The following is a 17002-nucleotide window of genomic DNA, read 5'->3' as shown; positions in this document are numbered from 1 at the left end:
TGCTGAGTGACCGAGACAGGAGGCATCAGCTGTGAGTTGGTGGCCAGACAGAGGTAAACTCGTAGTGGGGGTGGCTCAGAGGAGCTGTAGCCCTTCCTGAATATCCCTGTGGGGCTGGCGTGGCCCTTGGCCACGTGAGGGAGGTGACTTATAGCCCCACTCTCAATCTGATGATTGCCTTTTAATAATGCAGCTTAATATCGGAGCACCAGGGTGAACCAGGGGTAGCGAAGGGCTACGTCTGGTCCCAGCGTCCCTCTTGGTCCTGTGAAGTGAAACAGGCCAGAAGACACCACAGTACCGGAGTCTGGTTCCTGACTGGGACAGTTCAGCTGGAAGAAAACCAGACTGATGGATGTAGCCAGTTCATAAACTTTCAGGGAATGAATTGAAACACGTGGGCAACTGCTCAGGGCGAGGGCTGTGCCAGGCTGTCCCTTGGCTGAAGCTGTTCTGGGGGTTGTAGCTTGAGCCAGACAAGGAGGCAGGAGACTGCTGATGGTCACTGTGATATTTCAAAATAATTTTACTTTAAATTTTATTTATATCTTAAAAATAAACATCAGTATTAAAATATCAGTAAACAAACCTGTGAAACCAAAGCAGTGAGTACGGAATACATACAGAGCAGTGTACTAGAGAGTGGCTGTGAGCATCGTATGTTAACTTCAGTGCAAAGCTGAAACGGGCCCACTGCGAGGACAGCAGCGTGTTGCCCAGAGCAAGTTTCTTGGGGAGCATTTCCCAGCTTACAGTATGGCTCAGACCAGGCCTGTGTGGGGCAAGAGCGATGGTGGGGGAGGCTGGGCCAAGGAGCAGAAATGGGGGCTGTGACACGCGTTACCTTTGTGAAGGATTCAGAGAGCAGAGCCAGCTTCACGTGCAAAAGCCTCTTTCTTCTTCCTCCTGGTCCTTGGTCCTTACCTTGTCTGTTCCCACCCCGCCTGGTGCACACACACTCACACAAACGCGCACACGTCCTCCGACATACGTGCCCATCTCCGTGGGCCCTAGGCTCTCTCTGAGTTCTTCTTGCCAATCTTTTTTTCCTCAGCCGCTCTCCTCCCTTTTGGGAAGGAAAGTGGGCAGAGAGGGACTTGGTTGTGGGCGCTGTTTGCCTTCACAGTCAGTGGCTGTGAGACTGTTTAAAATGGGAAGTGTTTAGGAGGTAATTGCTATCTTTCCCTTAGAAAGGGAGGTCCCCGCTCCCGGTGTGGGGTATTGGCTGGGCAGTCTCAGTCCCTAACTGCGTTCATGGCTCTCGGCCCCCTTCTGTCAGCTTGGCTGCAGCCCCGAGTGCCCAGAAGTTTTGCTCCCATTGAGCAAATCAAATCACCGAATGATTTCATGTTGAACTCCATCCTTTGAACAAGCAATACAATTTTTTTGTTTTGTGTGCATGTGCTAGAAAAAATTCTCATTTCAGCCAAGAAAGGAAATGCCACAAAAGAAGGGCAAGTATTTCAGTCTGGAAGTGCTCCCAGCCCACATCCGAGGCAGCGTTAACCAGCTGGTTTGTGTCCCCTCTCCCGTCGCTACGCAGAACTCGCCTGCTGAACACCGCTTCCCCGCCATCACCGTGCAGCACAGCAGGGTCCAGAGCCGACGCTTGCCCTCCCGCAGCCCTGTTCCCTGTCACCAGCTCTGCTGCCTTCCTGGAGCTGCCGGGAGCTGGCAGAGAGAGCAGAAACCAGGTGCTATTTCTGCTGGGTTTGTTCCCGCTGTTCCAGTGAGTTAGCGACTTGCAGAGGGCTCCGAGGCGGCGCAGCTCTGGCAGTCGTGGTGGGGAGCAGAGGGGATGGGGTCGGCTTCCGCTTGCTGCTTTTCCCACCCCAAGGTCACTTGATGCTTGGCTCCTCTGTCACTTGGTGGAGCGAGGTGGCCATGCGCGGGCTGCTTCCAGCAGCGGAGGCGGGCAAGTGAGGCCTGCTCTAGTGACAGGAGGATTAAAGCATCTGCAGCCGCAGAGAGTGGTTCAGCACACAAAGGAGTGGCAGGAGAGGGGACATAAGTTACAGCCTAGCGCTGATGGTGGCTGGCTGGCACATGGCTGGCCCCTGGCTGGATCCAAAGGTCACTCTAATTTGGTTTCTTTGGGCTCCCAGGGCTCTTTGTGGCTGTTGGTGATGTCCCCTGCTGCAGAGAGAGCAGAGTCATGAAATGTCACCAGAGACCCCTCCAGTGACTCCTGGTCAGGGCCAGCCGGGCTGGTTCCCTGCTACTGAGGATGCACGGAGCATGTGGCACCTGGGACGCTCTGCTCTCGCCCCTGCAGCCCCTTCCTGGGGAGCATCATCTGTGTCACAGCCCTGTCCCCTCCCATGGGGTCACCTGCCCACCATGCAGCTGAGTTGGTGGCGCAGTGCCACCTCCGTGACCCTTGTGTGGGACAGGGCAGGTGGCAGGAGTTGGGGGGGGGGGGGCTGCAGTACTCACGGGCAGCTGCGCCTTCATGCTGTTGAGGTGGGCATAGAGAAGCACGGCAATGTTGCTGTGGCCGGCCTCCAGCGCGATGGCAACGGCATTGTTACCATCCTAAAAAGGAAGGGAGAGCAGTTGGGAGGAGGTCTGGGGACAGGACGCAGGGTGGGCGAGTGTGCCCAGGCCCCAGCAGCAGAGGCTTACGCTGTCCACAATGGAGATGTTGCAGGTGGGCTGAGCCAGCAGCAGCTTCACTGTCTCCACGCGGCCGTGCTCGCAGGCACACATCAGCGCAGTCGAGCCCTCCTCGTCCTGCAGGTTCACGTCGGCTCCGCAGGTGAGCAGGGCTTCCACCATCTCCTGCCGGCCGTGACTGACGGCCAGCATCAGTGCCGTCTGGCCAGCCTGCGAGGCAAGGGATGCTGCCAGGCTGCTCCCGCCCCAGCTGTGCCACCTTCTCTTCCCACTGCCCCAGGGAGGGACCACTGCCATCCCCAGTGCCCAGATGGTCTCCGAGACCCTCCCTGGCTGGAGATGAGGTGTGGGTGAGACCTGAGAACCCTGATGCCAGGGAGAAGGAGCTCCTAATGTTATGCCCTCCCCATGTACCGGCCCCTCCAGGTTTTGGAGCCACAGTCCTGCCCTTGGAGGAGCTGAGTGTGGCCCTAGCAGCTGCTTGGGGGTGGGGGGGAGAGGGTCAGGACATGGTGCCCTGCAGCCCACACCAACCTGGCTGGCCTTGGCGTTGACGTTGCCCATGCTGAAGAGCCTCCTCACCACGTTCATGTCATCTTCCTGCTCGACGGCCGCCAGCGCTGCCAGCATGAGAGCTGTGTAGCCAGCTTTGTTCTGGTGGTCCACATTACAGACCCCTGTGGGGATGGGCAGAGAGGGGGAGCTCGGGGTACTGCAGGGCTGGTGGGAGGCACCATCTGAGCTACGTGCCTGGCTCCCACCCTGCCCAGGGTGCTGCGAGCTGTCCCACGGGCACAGACCTGCTGATGGGTGTTCCCCCCATCAAATCTGGGCTCCCAAAGGGCTGAGATGGCTGCCCAAACCCCCCCACCTGTGCACAGACACAGCCCAGGGCAGCTCTCCCTGCCCCTCTGCTGCCAGCATCTTCCCCCCTCATACCTGGGCATGGCCAGGATGCAACCTGGGGTACAGCATGGGATGGTGGCAGGGGGACGTTTCTGGGGGTGGGGGGCACTGACCCGTGTCCAGCAACAGCCGCACGATGTGGAAGTTGGAGTGGGAGACGCTGTAGTGCAGGGCCGTATTGCCGTTGCCATCCGCCAGGTTCACCACGTGGGCCAGGAGAGCTGGTGAGACCTCGGCAAAGGCCAGGATGTGGTTGGCGACGGTGTCAGGGATGGATGACTTCTGGCTGGACAGACGGAACCACTCCTGCAGGACCAGGCTGCTGCTGGCAAGCTGTGGGCGACAAGCAGCGCTGAGCTGAGGGCCGCGGCTCCCCCTGAGCCTCTGCATGGCCCCGCACCCACGCCCCACGCCCTGGCACCCACCCTGCACCCACCCCCCCTGCTGCCAGCCCCAGCAGGGAGCAGAAATCCTGCTCCAGAAGGGACTGGGTGAAGGCAGGACCCTGAAACCCCAAAACCATGCTGGGATGGCCCGAGCTGAGCCCACATGGGTTTTGGGGTATCTGTGACAAAGCCTGGAGCAAAGGGCTGTGTTTTGGGGGAAGGTGCTGAGCTGGGCTTTGCTGGCCCATCTTTGGGGAGGGCCAGCCCCAGCGGGGGACTCTGGCAGTGGCCGGGTGAGCCGTCCCACCCACAGCATCCCACTCACCACCTCTTTGCTCTTGGTGGCACCGGGGTGGCCCAGGTGGGTCTTGACAATGAGGCAGGCCTCCCGCATCCTGGGGCTCAGCTCAAACCTGGGGAGAGCACGAGGGCATCTGCGGTGCGGGGCTGCGTTGCCCCACCAAAACCACACTGGCAAGGGGCACCCCGAGTCCCCCTGTGGAGGTTTTGCTCCTTTTCCCGATGCCTGCAAGCCTCCACGAGCTCCCCACGGTGCAAGGTCCAGCCCAGTGGTTGCACCCTGGCAGCTTCAGCCTCTGCGACCCCCCACTGAACCAAGCCTTATGTGGACGTGCTCAGGCACGATTTACCCATTTTTAGGCCAAATTTTTTCCTTTTGTTGAAAAATGCCATTAAGGGCTGTTGGTTCCCCCCCCCAAACTATCTTCTCCAGCAAAAAGGCATCTGGAGCCTTGGTCTCATCCTTTAGCAGACCCAAGAAGCTGGAAGGATTTTTTTCCTGCCAAGCGGTTTCTGCAGGAGTTGAATGTTTTTTTCCCCATCGGCTGCGCTGAAACCCGGGGCAGATGCCCCGAGTCAGCAGGGCCGGTGCCAGCCCGTGGCTCTCAGCTGTGCAGGGCAAGGGAGCCTTCCCCATCAGCACTTACTTCTCCTTCACCTCAGGGGGCTCCGGCAGGGTCATGCCAGCCCCCTCGCGCTCCCATCCTGGCTCGCGCTCGCCTTCCCTGGCCTCCTCGTCCGAGGTTTCAGTATCCCCCTGCTCCTCGCTGTCGGAGCTGTCAGCCGAAGCCTTCTCAGAGGAGCTGTCTCCTTCCTCCTCCTCGCTGGATGTGCTCTTGTACCTGCACGGAGGGAGGATGCTCAGTGGCAACGCAGCACCCAGCTGGTCCCCTCCAGGCCCCCCATTGCCACTGCCCCCAGCCCAGGACAGGGATGCTGGGGGCCGGGGCTGGCTCAGGGGGGTGGCAGGAGCCCCTCGGCACATACTCCCCGTTCAGCACGCCCACAAACTGCAGGCTCTTCTTGCTGCCCTCGGCCTCACTCCGCGGGGGACCGTCCCGCTTCTTCATGATGGACTTCAGGGCTCCTGGGGGCAGAGAGATGGGTGTCAGGGGCCAGCAAGCAGGAACCTCTCCACGGGGCTGCCCAGGCACCCCAAACCCCCCAGACCCCAGGGCAGGCATGGGAGGGACATGGGCAGAGTGCAGGCAGCTGCTGTGACACAGGTAGCATTGGCCCTGCAGGCGCTGTCCCCAACAGGGCCTCCCTCTCCCTTCCCGCAGGAACATCCCAACCCAGACCCTGGTGTCATCCCCGGCACCAACTCACCAGCCACAGGACTTGGGGCAGCTCCGCCATCCCGCACTGGAGACATGTTCTGGCTGCTATGCGTCGTCTCTGGCACGGCTGCCCCAGGGGCTGGGCTGCCCTGGCATGTCCCCCCCATCGCTCCTGTGCCCTGTGCCGAGGGGCTGCTCAGTGCATTGCCCGCACTGGGCTCTGTCTCCTCGCCTGCTGGGACAGCGCTGTCCACGTCGGTCTGGCTGCCCTTGTCTTCGCACCTGGCAGCCGAATCGGGGCCGACTGCCACATCCCGCCCGTCAGGGCGGCAGCCCACCCCAATGCAGGTGGTTGGCGGGCAGCACTCCACGCCTGCCTCTGCCGTCTCTGGGGGGTCGCCAGCTGCCCGGTTCTGTGTCGCCACCACCGCCTCCACCAGCACCTCAGCCACCTGCGGCTTGGCCATCACCTCCTTCTCTGCCCGCCCACAGGGCCGGCGGGCACACACCTCCAGCCGCAGCTCCTCCAGCTCCCGTGTGGCCTCCTGCAGGTGCCCCTCCATCAGGGCGATCACTTCCTTCTGGTGTCCCACTGTCTGCTGCAGCAGCTCCAGCTCCTGCTCGGCCTCACTGGTCAGCCCCAGTGAGGACTCCAGCACCCAGACAGCCGCGTCCCTGCGCTCCCTCGCCCCGCCGTCCAGCACATCGCCGCCCTCCTGCTGCGACCGGTAGTAGAAGACAGCATCAGTCATGGCCCGGTCCTCGCCCACCGCCACGGAGCGGCATGGCCTCTCGGTGGCCCTGGGGCTCCTGCCCGGCCAAGCCCTACCGCCCCGCTCTGGCATGGCCAGCTTCTCCGTCAGCTTCCTCAGCTCCGTGATCTTGCTCACTCGCCCCTTTGCTGTCTCTGCTTCACTCTCTGGCCCTGCTCGGGGCGGCTCCTCACCCCCCGCCACTGCCTCGGAGCCAGGGGGGTGGCCAAAAGCCTCGCCGGGCTCTGCCAACAGTTTCTCCATCAGCTTCGCCTTCTCCCTCTTCAGCTCACAGATCTGTGTCTCCAGGAGGGGGATGGTTTTCACCTGCTCCTCCAGGTCCCGGAGCTGCTGCAGGGCTGCGGCCATCTGTTCCCGCACATGCTGCAGTGGGGCAGCACTGAGCCCCGCCGCTGGTGTGCTGCGCCCCGAGCTGCCAGGGCTCCCCCGTCCCCAGCCCACCTGGCCCTCGGCACCCGCCAGCACCCAGGGGGGTGGCTGACTCGGGGCACCTGGCAGGCCACCGCGGGAGAGACCACCGATATCCTGCAAATGGCCCTGCTCCTGCTCCAGCCTCCTGCTTGTCTCCAGCAAGGTCTTCTCCACCCGCGGGTTTCGCACGAGGCACCTGCGGGTGGGAGGTGGGAGCAGCCGCACCGGCGGCGAGATGGGGTGGGAGGTTGGCTTGCTCGGGGGCTCCAGGGGTGCTCGGCTGTGTGGGGACAGCAGCAGCGTGGTCCTGCCCTCCTCGCTGGCCGTGGAGGCGAGGGACTCGGTAGAGGTCCAGGCACTGGCGTGGCTGCTGGGGCTGCGCAGGGCACTGGGCGGCTGCCGGGCCCCTTTTGCCTTGCGAGGCAGTGGCACCTTCTTGAGCGTTTGGCCGCTTTCGATGTCATCGACGTATTTCAGGAAATCCAGGTCCAGGAGGAAGCCATAGGGGGTTTCCACTGAATACGAGCTCTTCTCCCCATTGTCCTGGTCCCGGTACAAGAATGGGCCCCCGAGATCTGTAAGAGGAGCAGGGATGGTTAGGCAGGGACCTGGTGGAGACAGGAAGGCTTTTCCAATTGGGTTATACTGGGATTTGCAGCCTGCAGCCTCCCTCCACACCATGATGCTGCTGGCAATGGGCCCAGCGGATGGCCCGTCCCCAGCACCCTCAATGCCATCGGGTGTCACAGGGCACCCACTCTGTGCTGGGGTCGGTGCTGGGGTGAGGAAACCCATCAGGACAGGACGGGACAGTTCAGCCCTGCCACTCTCCTCACGCTCCTTCGGCTGTCCCCGCCCAGTGACGACCCCGGTCCCTTTACCTGGGAGGTTCTGGTTCAGGGGTGCAGGCTGAGCCATCTTCTCCCCAGGATGCCGCTGACCAGGGGACCATCAACCTGCAACAACAACAGGGCCACGTCCAGTGAAACCCTGCAAATTGGGGGCCAGTGAGCCCCACGTGGCCGCAAACCACTGCCCCCCGCCCGGGGAGCACTTTGCAACCACCCCCCGCCATCCGCCGGGCCCCCTTTGCCTCCTTCCAGCCCTGGTGCCACGGGGCTGAAGCTCGAGCTGGCTGCCGGGCGAGCGCGGCACTGCCTGCGGGGCTGGGGATTGTTTGTACATTTAAGGAATGCTTTGCAGCCCAGGCTGGGACAGCCACGGCGGTCGCGCTGCCAGCTCCAAGGGTGCAGAGTCATGAGTCAGAGCTCAGCTGCACTGGGGGAATGGGATGGAAAAAAAAAAAAAAAAAAAAGAGGCTGCAGCCTTTACGGGTGCAATTCTCAGCGAAGTTTGCTTTGGATAAAGGGAATCGATGCTTTTGCAAAGCCACGTGACTGCAGGCAGCTGCCAGCACCGGTCAGTCGCTGGGTGTGATGTGCATCCTCACTGGCCAGGCTGAGCGGGACTGGGGTGCCCTGTGCTGCCCACCCCCGCCTTGGGGGTGTCTCCAGGGCCAGTGACACCCAGGAGGGACCTGGCTGCTTTTCCCTGTCGATAATGCAGGATAAGGCATGGTGGGAGGCAGGGGGGGAATGAAATGGGAGCCTGGTTTTCCCAGGAGCCAGGCACAAGTGCACTGGAGGAGAGCCAGTGGGATGTGGCTGCAGTCCACGGGTGAGCTGGGGGGGCTGCCAGCTGTGAGCGTTCAGCTGGGACCTGCCGCAACATCTGGCAGCATCTGGGTGCCAAGTACCAGGTGGGAAGTGCTCCTGGCAGGAGCACAATGGGGGCAAACAGCACCCCGGGAGCACCCACTGCCGCTGCGCACAGCATCACCCTCCAGGGACCTGTGGGGTCCCTGCATGGCAGGGACACGGTGGCCCTGCCCACGGGGCGCAGGTGGCCGTGGGGCTGTGCAGCTGTCAGTGGGCAAAGCATTTGGCACTGGGTTATTTTCAGAAGAAAGCAGGGGAGGAGGCATGCCGCAGAGGAAAGGCAGCTCAGACACAGCCCTAAGGGAAGCCAGGGCTCAGCACTGCCCAGAGAAGGGCGCAGGATCTGGCCTTGGCTGCGGAGAAACACCTGCATCCATCCCCAAATCCCCTGCCCATGACGACTGGAGGATCCAGACTTTTCTAGCAGAGATGCTGTAGCCACCCCCATCACATGGCCTGGCTTGGGGATGATGCACCGGCCCCCGGCTCGCACCTGCTGCTCCCGATGATGCTGCCCCTGCTGCTCCCCAGCCCCAGTCATGCCACTGCGGTTGCCAGCCTGTGGCTCGCCCTGACCACGCGACTGCCAGAAGCTGGAGGAGCAGCTGTGGCGCAGGCAGCACCAGGCCAGGCTCAGGCTGGTCACCCAGGTGATGTGGCAGCCTCCCACCACCAGCCCCAGAGCATGGGGTCGAGGGGTTGAATCCAACCGGGCAGGGATGAGTCGCTTCCCATCAGTCACCGGGCCGGATCCTGGGGCTCTCCCACTCCTCTGCCAACCAATCTGCAGCCAATGCACATCCCAACTTCCACCTCCCTTGGGAACATCCTGGCTCTGTGTCAGCACCCCTTCCACATCCCTTGGGAACATCCCAGCTCCCTGCTGGCACCCCACCATTCCTGTGCTGCCAGCTTCATGCCTAAAAGTGTCTGCGCATCCCCCACCTTGTCTAATCCCTCCTGCCCTGGGAAGCAGCCGGCTTCCTCCTCTGCACGGCCCTCACTGCAGGTAATTAAACAGCACCGGGGCCAGGACAGACTCCCCGCCAGGCTCTGTGCACACTGTAAATCAAACAGGAGGAAGAGGGAGAGCAACAGGAGACAGAGCCAGCGGGTGCGTTTCCTCGGGGGAAGCGGCCGGCAGCTCCCTTCCGCTGCCTGACCGGGTATTGTCCTGCCTGGGGCCGTGCCAGGAAAAGCTGCCTCTGCCAGGACCCCTGCCGGGAGGTCTCCCACACCGTTCCTCCCGCTTGCGGCAAAGGTGCCCTTTCCGCCAGCACTGCCTCGCTGTCCCCTCTGCTGACCCAGGGACGCACTGCTTGTCCCCCCTGCCACCTCGTCCTGCCCCTTCAGCTGACGCCAGCAGCTGCTGTCAACCGCATGGCTGCACTGCCTGTCCCCAAAGCTGAGGGAGATCCTCCCGCAGCTCCTTTGTGGCTCTCGGCCCCCATTACTTTTGGTCTGATGGGATGGGCTGGACCCAGGGCAGCAGCTTCTGCCTTCACCCAGCTCCGAAACAAAGGGCCAGGCTAGGTGATGGGACCTGCAGGCTCCCAACCATGTGCAAATTGCCCCAGGGACCCCGTGATGTGCAAACCTCAATGGGGTCCCTGTGACGTGCAAAGTGCCCTGGGCTGCCAGGAGGCTGGCCTGGGCGGCAAGGTGAGTGGCAGGCTGGATTTGGGCTGGTGAGGATCAGCAATGGAGGCAGACGACCCCAGCATGCAGCAGCGGCAAGAGGGTTAAATCCCCACACCCGCAGCCCAGCCACGGCCGGCACCTGCCGGCCCAGCCACACAAAGCCAGCCTTGTCCTCGGCCAGCCGCCATCACCGTGGCACTGGTTCAAAGAGAAGCCGCTCTCCACCTGGGCTGAAGTCCTGATGGGGAAGACCGTGCCGGCCACTTTGGTGCCAAAGGCTGATTTTCGGCAGCTTCAGCTGCTCCCCTGGGCAGCGGGGCTTGGTGCTGCCGGGGCTGGGCACAGGGACCCCCAGGTGCCGGAGGCAGGGGACCCCGCACAATCCCAGCTTTCTTTGGAAGAAAAGAAAACGTTGTTTCTAGCTCCAGTGTTTCCACAGAAAAGCAGGACCGTACAAAGAGAAGCGCTGCTGGCGAGGCTCGGCAGCGAGAGGAGGAAGAGGATGCGCAGGGACCCAATCGTCCCCGCAGAGGCAGGGCTATGCTTCACCCTGGGCTTGCAACTCTATTTCTCCCTCTTGCCATCGTACCAATGCCAACACAGGAAACTTGAGGCCAAAACTGGAGCCGCTCCGCTCAATTACAATAAAAAGCCATGTCAGGGATGGGGCAGCCTGGGCACGCCAGCACAGCTCAGGTACCATCCAGTACCCATGCCCCAGCCCCAGCCAGCCCCCTGGGACCCCCGGCCTCATGGTCCATGGGGCGATCCCCCCTCTGTGTCCCCAAGCCACCAGGCTGGCAGGGGACAGGCCTGGGGGAGCTATTTTTAAAGCTCTGGACTCCTTTGGGCCCTTTCCCTTGCCAGGGGCACAAGTGGGACAGCCCCCACCCTGGCTCAGCCACGCGCTGCCGTGCAGCCTGAGGCACTCCATCGGCGTGGCTGGGGCCGGACACGGGGAGGGCTCTCCCCGGCTCTCCTCCCAGGCCAAAATACTGAGGTCATGAGGAATGTGAGAAGAACAGAGTCCAGAGCAGCCCGGGCCAGTGTGACTTGATTTATCTCGGCCAGGCACGCTTCCCTCGAAGCTGCGCGCAGGCGATAAGCCTCGAAGCTCAGGGCTGAGGCTGTTCCAAAGTTAAAGGGAAACCACTGAGCAAGCACACGGCTTCCTCCGCTGCCAGTGAGCTGCCGGGATTCGGGCTCCTCGCATGGAGCCAGCCGTCATGCGTGCCTGTCACCTGCAGTGTCACCCACCAGTGCTGCAGGCTGGGTGCGGACGGGAGGTATCCGGGGCTCGTCACACCTTCCCGGCCACCCGTCCCGTCCCCATGCCCTGCCCCAGGGCTGTACAGGATGGCCCGTGCACTGTGCCACCCGCTGTCCCTGTGCCCACTTGCCCAGGCCACCTTGGCCATGCCATCCAGGCTGGGGCTGCTCCCGGAGAAGCCGCATCCCGCACAGGTAGCTGCGCTGGCGCTGACCCAGGGAGGGAAAGGGAAACACTTAGATCTTCTCAACAGCCTAATTTCAGGGTTTGGCTGTCATTTCTGGAGTTGTCATCATCATTGGCCTGGTTGGTCGGGAGGCCGCGGGTGCTGCTCGGGCTCTGCACCCACTCCAGCACCTCGGGGACCTCCCCAAGCTCACACAACACCTGGACAATAGGCACACGGTCCGTATGCAGACGTACTCACATGGGGATCAGCTCTACGTGCCCCGTCACACCTATAGCTCTATAGGGCTCCTCTATCTCCACTAGAAAACATCTACCACTTGTCCTGCACCCTTGCCGCAGCTGCCCACCAGCACTTTCCACCAACACCTCCCCTATTCCCTTGGCGCTGGTGACAACACACGGGGTCGGCAACGAGCCCCGACGGCCCAGGATCGCCCTGCTGCGAGGAGGTGCTGGGGGATGAAATGGTTAAACTTACACCCAGGGTGCACAGGCACAGTCGGGGTACACGCACAGTGCTGGGCACAGCCCCATGGCGGGTTCCCCACGTGCACGCAGGGAGCACCCTGAACCCTGCAGCACCCCATGTGCCCTCCAGTACCCCAGAGGGGCCTGCAGCAGCCTAGGGCGCCCTGCCACACCCACAGCCCTGCGGGACCCCACCACTCCGGGGTGCCCACAGCACCCCCAGCCCTGGTCCCCAGTGCCCCGGGGAGCCTGCCAGCACCCCCAACCTTGCCGGTCCCCAGCGCCCCTGGGAGCCCGATAGCACCCCCAGCACCCCGGGGTGCCCGCAGCACCCTGCACGCCCCCGCACGTCGGGGCGCCGGCCCCCAGCCCAGGAGACCCCCAGGGACTCCCCGCCCCCGCCAGCCGGGCTGGGCGGGCGGCCCAGCCCGTCCCCGACGGCCCGAAGCCGCCGGCACCGGTACCGGCACCTCCTGGGTGCGGGCAGAAGCCCCTCTCCCGCTCCCGGTGCCGGCCGGGCGGAGCCCCCGAGGCGGGGGATGCCGGGGCCGCCCCACCCCGCCGCGGTCCCGGCGCGGCCGCGGGGGCTCCGGAGCGGCCCCTTGGCGGGCCCCGGGCGGCGGCGGCGGCTCCGGGGGCCCTGTGGGGCGCCGCCGCCGGGACGAGCCCCCGCCCCGCCGCCGCCGCCGGAGCCGCTCCCGGAGCCGGAGCTGGAGCCGCAGCCGCCGCTGCCGGCAGGACCCCGCCGTCCCGTCCCGTTCCCGCCGCCCCTCACCTTGCCGGCCGGGTGTCTGGGCTGCAGCCGGGCCCCAGCGCGGGGCCGCCGTCCCGGGCCCGGCGGCTCTGGGCTGCACCGCGGCGCCGGGCAGCGCTGCCCGCCGCAGCCCCGGGCCGAGGGCGGGCCGGCAGCGGGGCCGGGCGGGAGCGGGCCGGGGCGGGGCGGGGGCGGGCGGGGATCGCCCCCGGGCCCCGGCCGGGATGGGCACCGCCCCCGGGCCGCTAACCCCCGGCGGGATCCCCGCTCACCCCTGGCGCGGAGGTCCCACCGCCCCCCTCTCCTCGGGGGAAGGGGCGGTCACCGTCCCCATGGCCCCCCGGGCTGGGATATCCCCTGTCCCTGTGAGCCCAGGAATGGGGGTGTCCTCTGCCCTGGTCACCCCGGGGGTCCCCTGGCCTGGTTACCCTGGGGAAGGGGTGTCCCTTGTCCCAGTGAGCCCAGGAAGGGAGGTGTCCCCTGCCCCAATCACCCCAGGGATGGGGGATCCCCTGCCCTGGTTACCCCTGGGGATGGGGTGCCCCTACTCCAGCCACCCTGGGCATGGGGATGTCCCTCCCCTGCTCACCTCGGGGATGGTCACCCTGGAGAAAGGGGGATCCCCTGCCCACGTCACCCTGGCGTTGGGGTATCCCCTGCCCTGAGCTCAACACTGCTGCTGGCTGGGGGCCTGCGGGTGGCTGGGGTCCAGCACCCTGCCCCACCGTCCTCCCCCCAGCATAGCCGCCCCCCCCAGCCTGCCTGGCCCCCATGGCCTCGCACACCGCCTGCCCTCGTCCCACCCATGGCCAGGAGCCCTGTGCCGCTTGCCCTGGCTGGGCTCCCAGGGCCTGGCCCCGCTGGGTTTTTGGCAGCCCTCCCTTGTCCCAGCAGCAGGCTGTTTGTCTCCTTTTCTTGCCAGCTTTCTTCCCCGCCTGTTTTGCGCACTGGTCGCTCAGCCGCCGAGGTCTGGGCCGTCCTCCATCCCGCAGGGATCCCTGGCAGTTTCACACCTTAAAGCTTGCCCTCACTAACTGCTCCAACTCCCTTCAACGCTGAAACCCTGAGCAAGGATTTTTGCTTCTTTTTCTTTCCTTTTCAGCTGCTGAACCCCCCAGGTATTTTTCCACAGCCAGCTCTTCTGTAACGCTACTCACGGGAAGAGCAGGAGAAACAAGATGTGCTTCCCGGCATCCCTTCCAGCTGCCGGCTGGCAGTTTGGGGACTTCCTGAGAAAGGGTTTGCATCCGGACGGAAGTACCTTAATAGCCCTAATGGATCTACCTCCACCGACAGACCTTGTCTCTCTCCAACCCATTTACATACTTGGCCTCTCCGGCATCCTGTGGTAATGAACTTGGTGATTTCATGCCCTCATTCTGTCTCCAAAGCAGGTCTAGAATAGCACTGCTCTTGTCGATTCACTGACTGCTTGGCAAAGAAATCGGTTGGGTCCTCCGTAGCCGTGCAGCTTGCCTTCTCCATCCAGATCTGGAAAGGTAAAGTCTGGCACGATGAGTGAAGTCCCACTGGTGTCCGCTTGCCGGCTGTGCCGCAGAGCTCGTGCCCTGCGTCGTGGCTCAGAGCTCCACCAAGGGCCCACATCCAGGTCCCTCGCTCCCGCTCTTGGACATCCGACAAAAATGTCACCCATCGCCAAACAGCAATTCTTGTTTCCTCCTTGTGAAGGTAGGGAAAAAAACCCATAAAGGAGGAGCTGAGGAAAAATGAGCTTGGGAAAGCGATGTCACTCCAGCTCTGCAGGTGCCAGACCTTGCCCACGTGACTGCTGCCACCCTGGCACCGGGGCAGAGCTGTGAAACAGTGGGGGGGGGGGCCTCAAGACACCCAGCAACCCCGAGGAAATACAGACCTGGGGCTGCCTAAATGTGGTGCTGGAGCACAGAACTGTGCCAGCTCAGATATATTTCCAGGCTAAAACTCAACAGCAGCCTTTGAACAAGAGGTGTTGAGTTGTTCCCTGCACTGATCAGACTCCTCTGGCTTTAAGCTCTGGTGACCAACGAGAATTAAATCCAAGGGACAGCCCTTATTTCTAACATTCATGGTTTTCTGTGGAAACTCTGCAAAGCTCAAATGCAAAGACATGGCCAGAGAAGCCACAAGGGCCAGTCAGTGTTTTAACCCCATGTAGATCACAACTGCATCTGGCAGACGGCACGGAGAAAAGCACTTCCCAAGTCTTGGCTGTCGGCCAGCGCGGTGGCTTCACCCCGAGCAGGGGATGCTGACCTGGGACCGGCCCGAGCTGTGGCACCTGCCTGCCTGGGCCGGCAGCCCCCGGCAGCCGCAGCCGAACCCAGGCTTGGAGGCAAATGGCAGCGCCTGCCAGCTTTCCTGCTGCACCTGCATGCGTACCGAGCTTCAAGTTAGTAAAGGTGCAACCGTGAGGCTGCAGATATTCAAGTGGGTGCCTGTGTGGGTGAAAGACACCCAGATGCTCAGTCCTGGTAAGGATGCAGGAAAGGATCAGGGATTGCCACAGCCTGAGACCGAGCTCTTGTATTCAGCATCTCTCTCATCACCCTGCATGGAGTGGTGACGAGGGCTAGACAGGCTTTTGTTGCTGTTGTAGGGGCAGTTTTGCCAAAAACTGGTGGTTTTCTGGTGCTGCAATATTGTAGTTCAGCTCTCTGGGGCTCTGCAGACCTTCATGGCATCATGGCAGGGGCCGGCACAGCTGTCCCCAGTTCTGGACCTCCCACTGGCCAGGGAAACCGGCCCTGACCCTCCCAAGAGCATCCGTCTGAACAAAAAGCTCTGGGACCTGATGAGTTTTCAATTCATCAGAAACATTAAAAAGCTTTTTTTGGTCCAGAAGAGAGTCTCAGTAAATGGCTTTCCCTGTGAATCCCAGTCCTTTGCTCTCTGCCAGCCCCAACTGGGACTGTGCATGCGATCGTGCCTCAGTTTCCCCATCAGGGCAGTTGGAAAGGGACTACGTGTGTACATGTGTGCATGTGTTGTGATGTGCACCAGCGTGGCAGGGTGCTTCTCCGCAGTGTGCCGGGGACCAGAGCCCTGGGAGCTGGAAGTGGCTGCAGACTGACAGAACAGGCTGCATCCATGTCCCTCTGCATGCAGCCCAGAAATCGAGTCGTGTTGGCACACAAGAAAACACACAAAGGTTGGCCAGGCTTTCAGCTGGCTGCGAGCAAGCTTTGTCTGTCATCCTGCCTCATTCAGGTGGCCCTTGGATGGAGAGAGTCTGTGAAACGCTGTTGGATATGCCAGTGGGGAAGGGCTGCAGCCCTGTGTGCTGCAGCACGACCCATCCCCCTCGCTGCAGCTCTGGACGACTCCGTTTGCTCCCTGGGCAGTGGGATCCCAAACCCTTGGGCACCCTGGTCCCCTCCACAGGCAGCAGGCTCCCAAAGGCCTGAGCATCTTGGTCCTCTCTAGGGCAACGGCCTTCCGAAGCCCTGGGTGTCCAGGGCTGGCTGGTGGTGACCCATGGCTGGGAGAACTTGTGCATGCTCAGGGTGCACCTGGAAAAGCGGCCGGTGGGGTGTGTTCCAGCTGTTTCCTGGATGCCTGAGTTCGTCTCCGCTTGCTCCAGCTCTGCCACCCCTGCCTGAGCCCGGCTCCCGGCTCCATTGCCCCCTCCACAGCCCTGTGAACAGGCTGGCCAGGCAGGGCACGGCGTGGGACCCACAGGCAAAGGCTGGCCGCAGCTTTGCCTGGCGCAGTCCCTGTAGGAAAGCGGCGTGAACGCCTCCGCACTGCATAAATAAACCAGCCCAGCACGCGTCCCTCCCGGCAGGCTCAGCTGTCCCTGCCCAGCCCGGCCACGGCAGGATGTCCTTGTTTTCTGCCTGCAGGTTTGGGAGCGGGCAGGAAGCTCATTTCCTCTCGTCGCCTCTCTGCTCGGATCCTTCCTCCCTGGGATGCTGCAGCAAAACAAAGGACCTGAGAGCGGAGCAGGAGCAGCTTCCCCAGCTCTCCAGCCGTGCGCAGGCTGGCAGGACCTGGGGAAGGGTCCTTGAGGGGCTGCCAGACGCCCGCACTGGGCTCAGACCCGGCCAGGCTGGCGGGGAAGGGGCTGATGGTGGAGGCTGAAGCTATTGGGGGAAGCCGTACCCCGACAGCAGGACAGGCACCCCACAGACCCCTCGCCAACAGCCTCCCCCCTTGCCACCTCCCACCACCCCATCACCTCCCAGGGACTCCCTTGAACCTGGTTTAGGGCCGTGCTGTGGCAGCTGCATCAAATACAGAACACCTGCAATGTCACCTGCTCCCTGGGGACCTCCTGCTCCATGCCACCCC

At 62.9% G+C, this 17002-nt stretch overlaps 1 protein-coding gene across 2 annotated transcripts; it reads right to left on the bottom strand.

Annotated features, from left to right (window-relative positions):
- Nucleotides 1-502: 502 nt before the first annotated feature.
- KANK3 (KN motif and ankyrin repeat domains 3) lies at nucleotides 503-12798 on the bottom strand. Of its 2 annotated transcripts, none has more exons than XM_076359349.1 (11): nucleotides 12734-12798; nucleotides 7554-7628; nucleotides 5538-7247; nucleotides 5196-5295; nucleotides 4856-5050; nucleotides 4234-4321; nucleotides 3636-3855; nucleotides 3151-3293; nucleotides 2626-2826; nucleotides 2437-2535; nucleotides 503-2136 (listed from the first exon to the last, which is right to left on the bottom strand). In XM_076359349.1, exons 2-11 carry the CDS (start codon nucleotides 7588-7590, stop codon nucleotides 2080-2082), a joined length of 2850 nt encoding a protein of 949 aa, XP_076215464.1. In that variant the 5' UTR covers nucleotides 7591-7628; nucleotides 12734-12798; the 3' UTR covers nucleotides 503-2079. The 2 variants fall into 2 exon arrangements, with proteins under 2 accessions (XP_076215464.1, XP_076215465.1); XM_076359350.1 differs by having other exon boundaries at nucleotides 503-2133.
- Between the last annotated feature and the right edge of the window lie 4204 nt (nucleotides 12799-17002).

The sequence above is a fragment of the Aptenodytes patagonicus genome, chromosome 25, assembly GCF_965638725.1.
Source record: "Aptenodytes patagonicus chromosome 25, bAptPat1.pri.cur, whole genome shotgun sequence".
In the NCBI taxonomy this organism is placed as follows: domain Eukaryota; kingdom Metazoa; phylum Chordata; class Aves; order Sphenisciformes; family Spheniscidae; genus Aptenodytes; species Aptenodytes patagonicus.
Note: the sequence above shows the minus strand (reverse complement) of the source record. Positions and strands in the feature narration are given on the sequence as shown.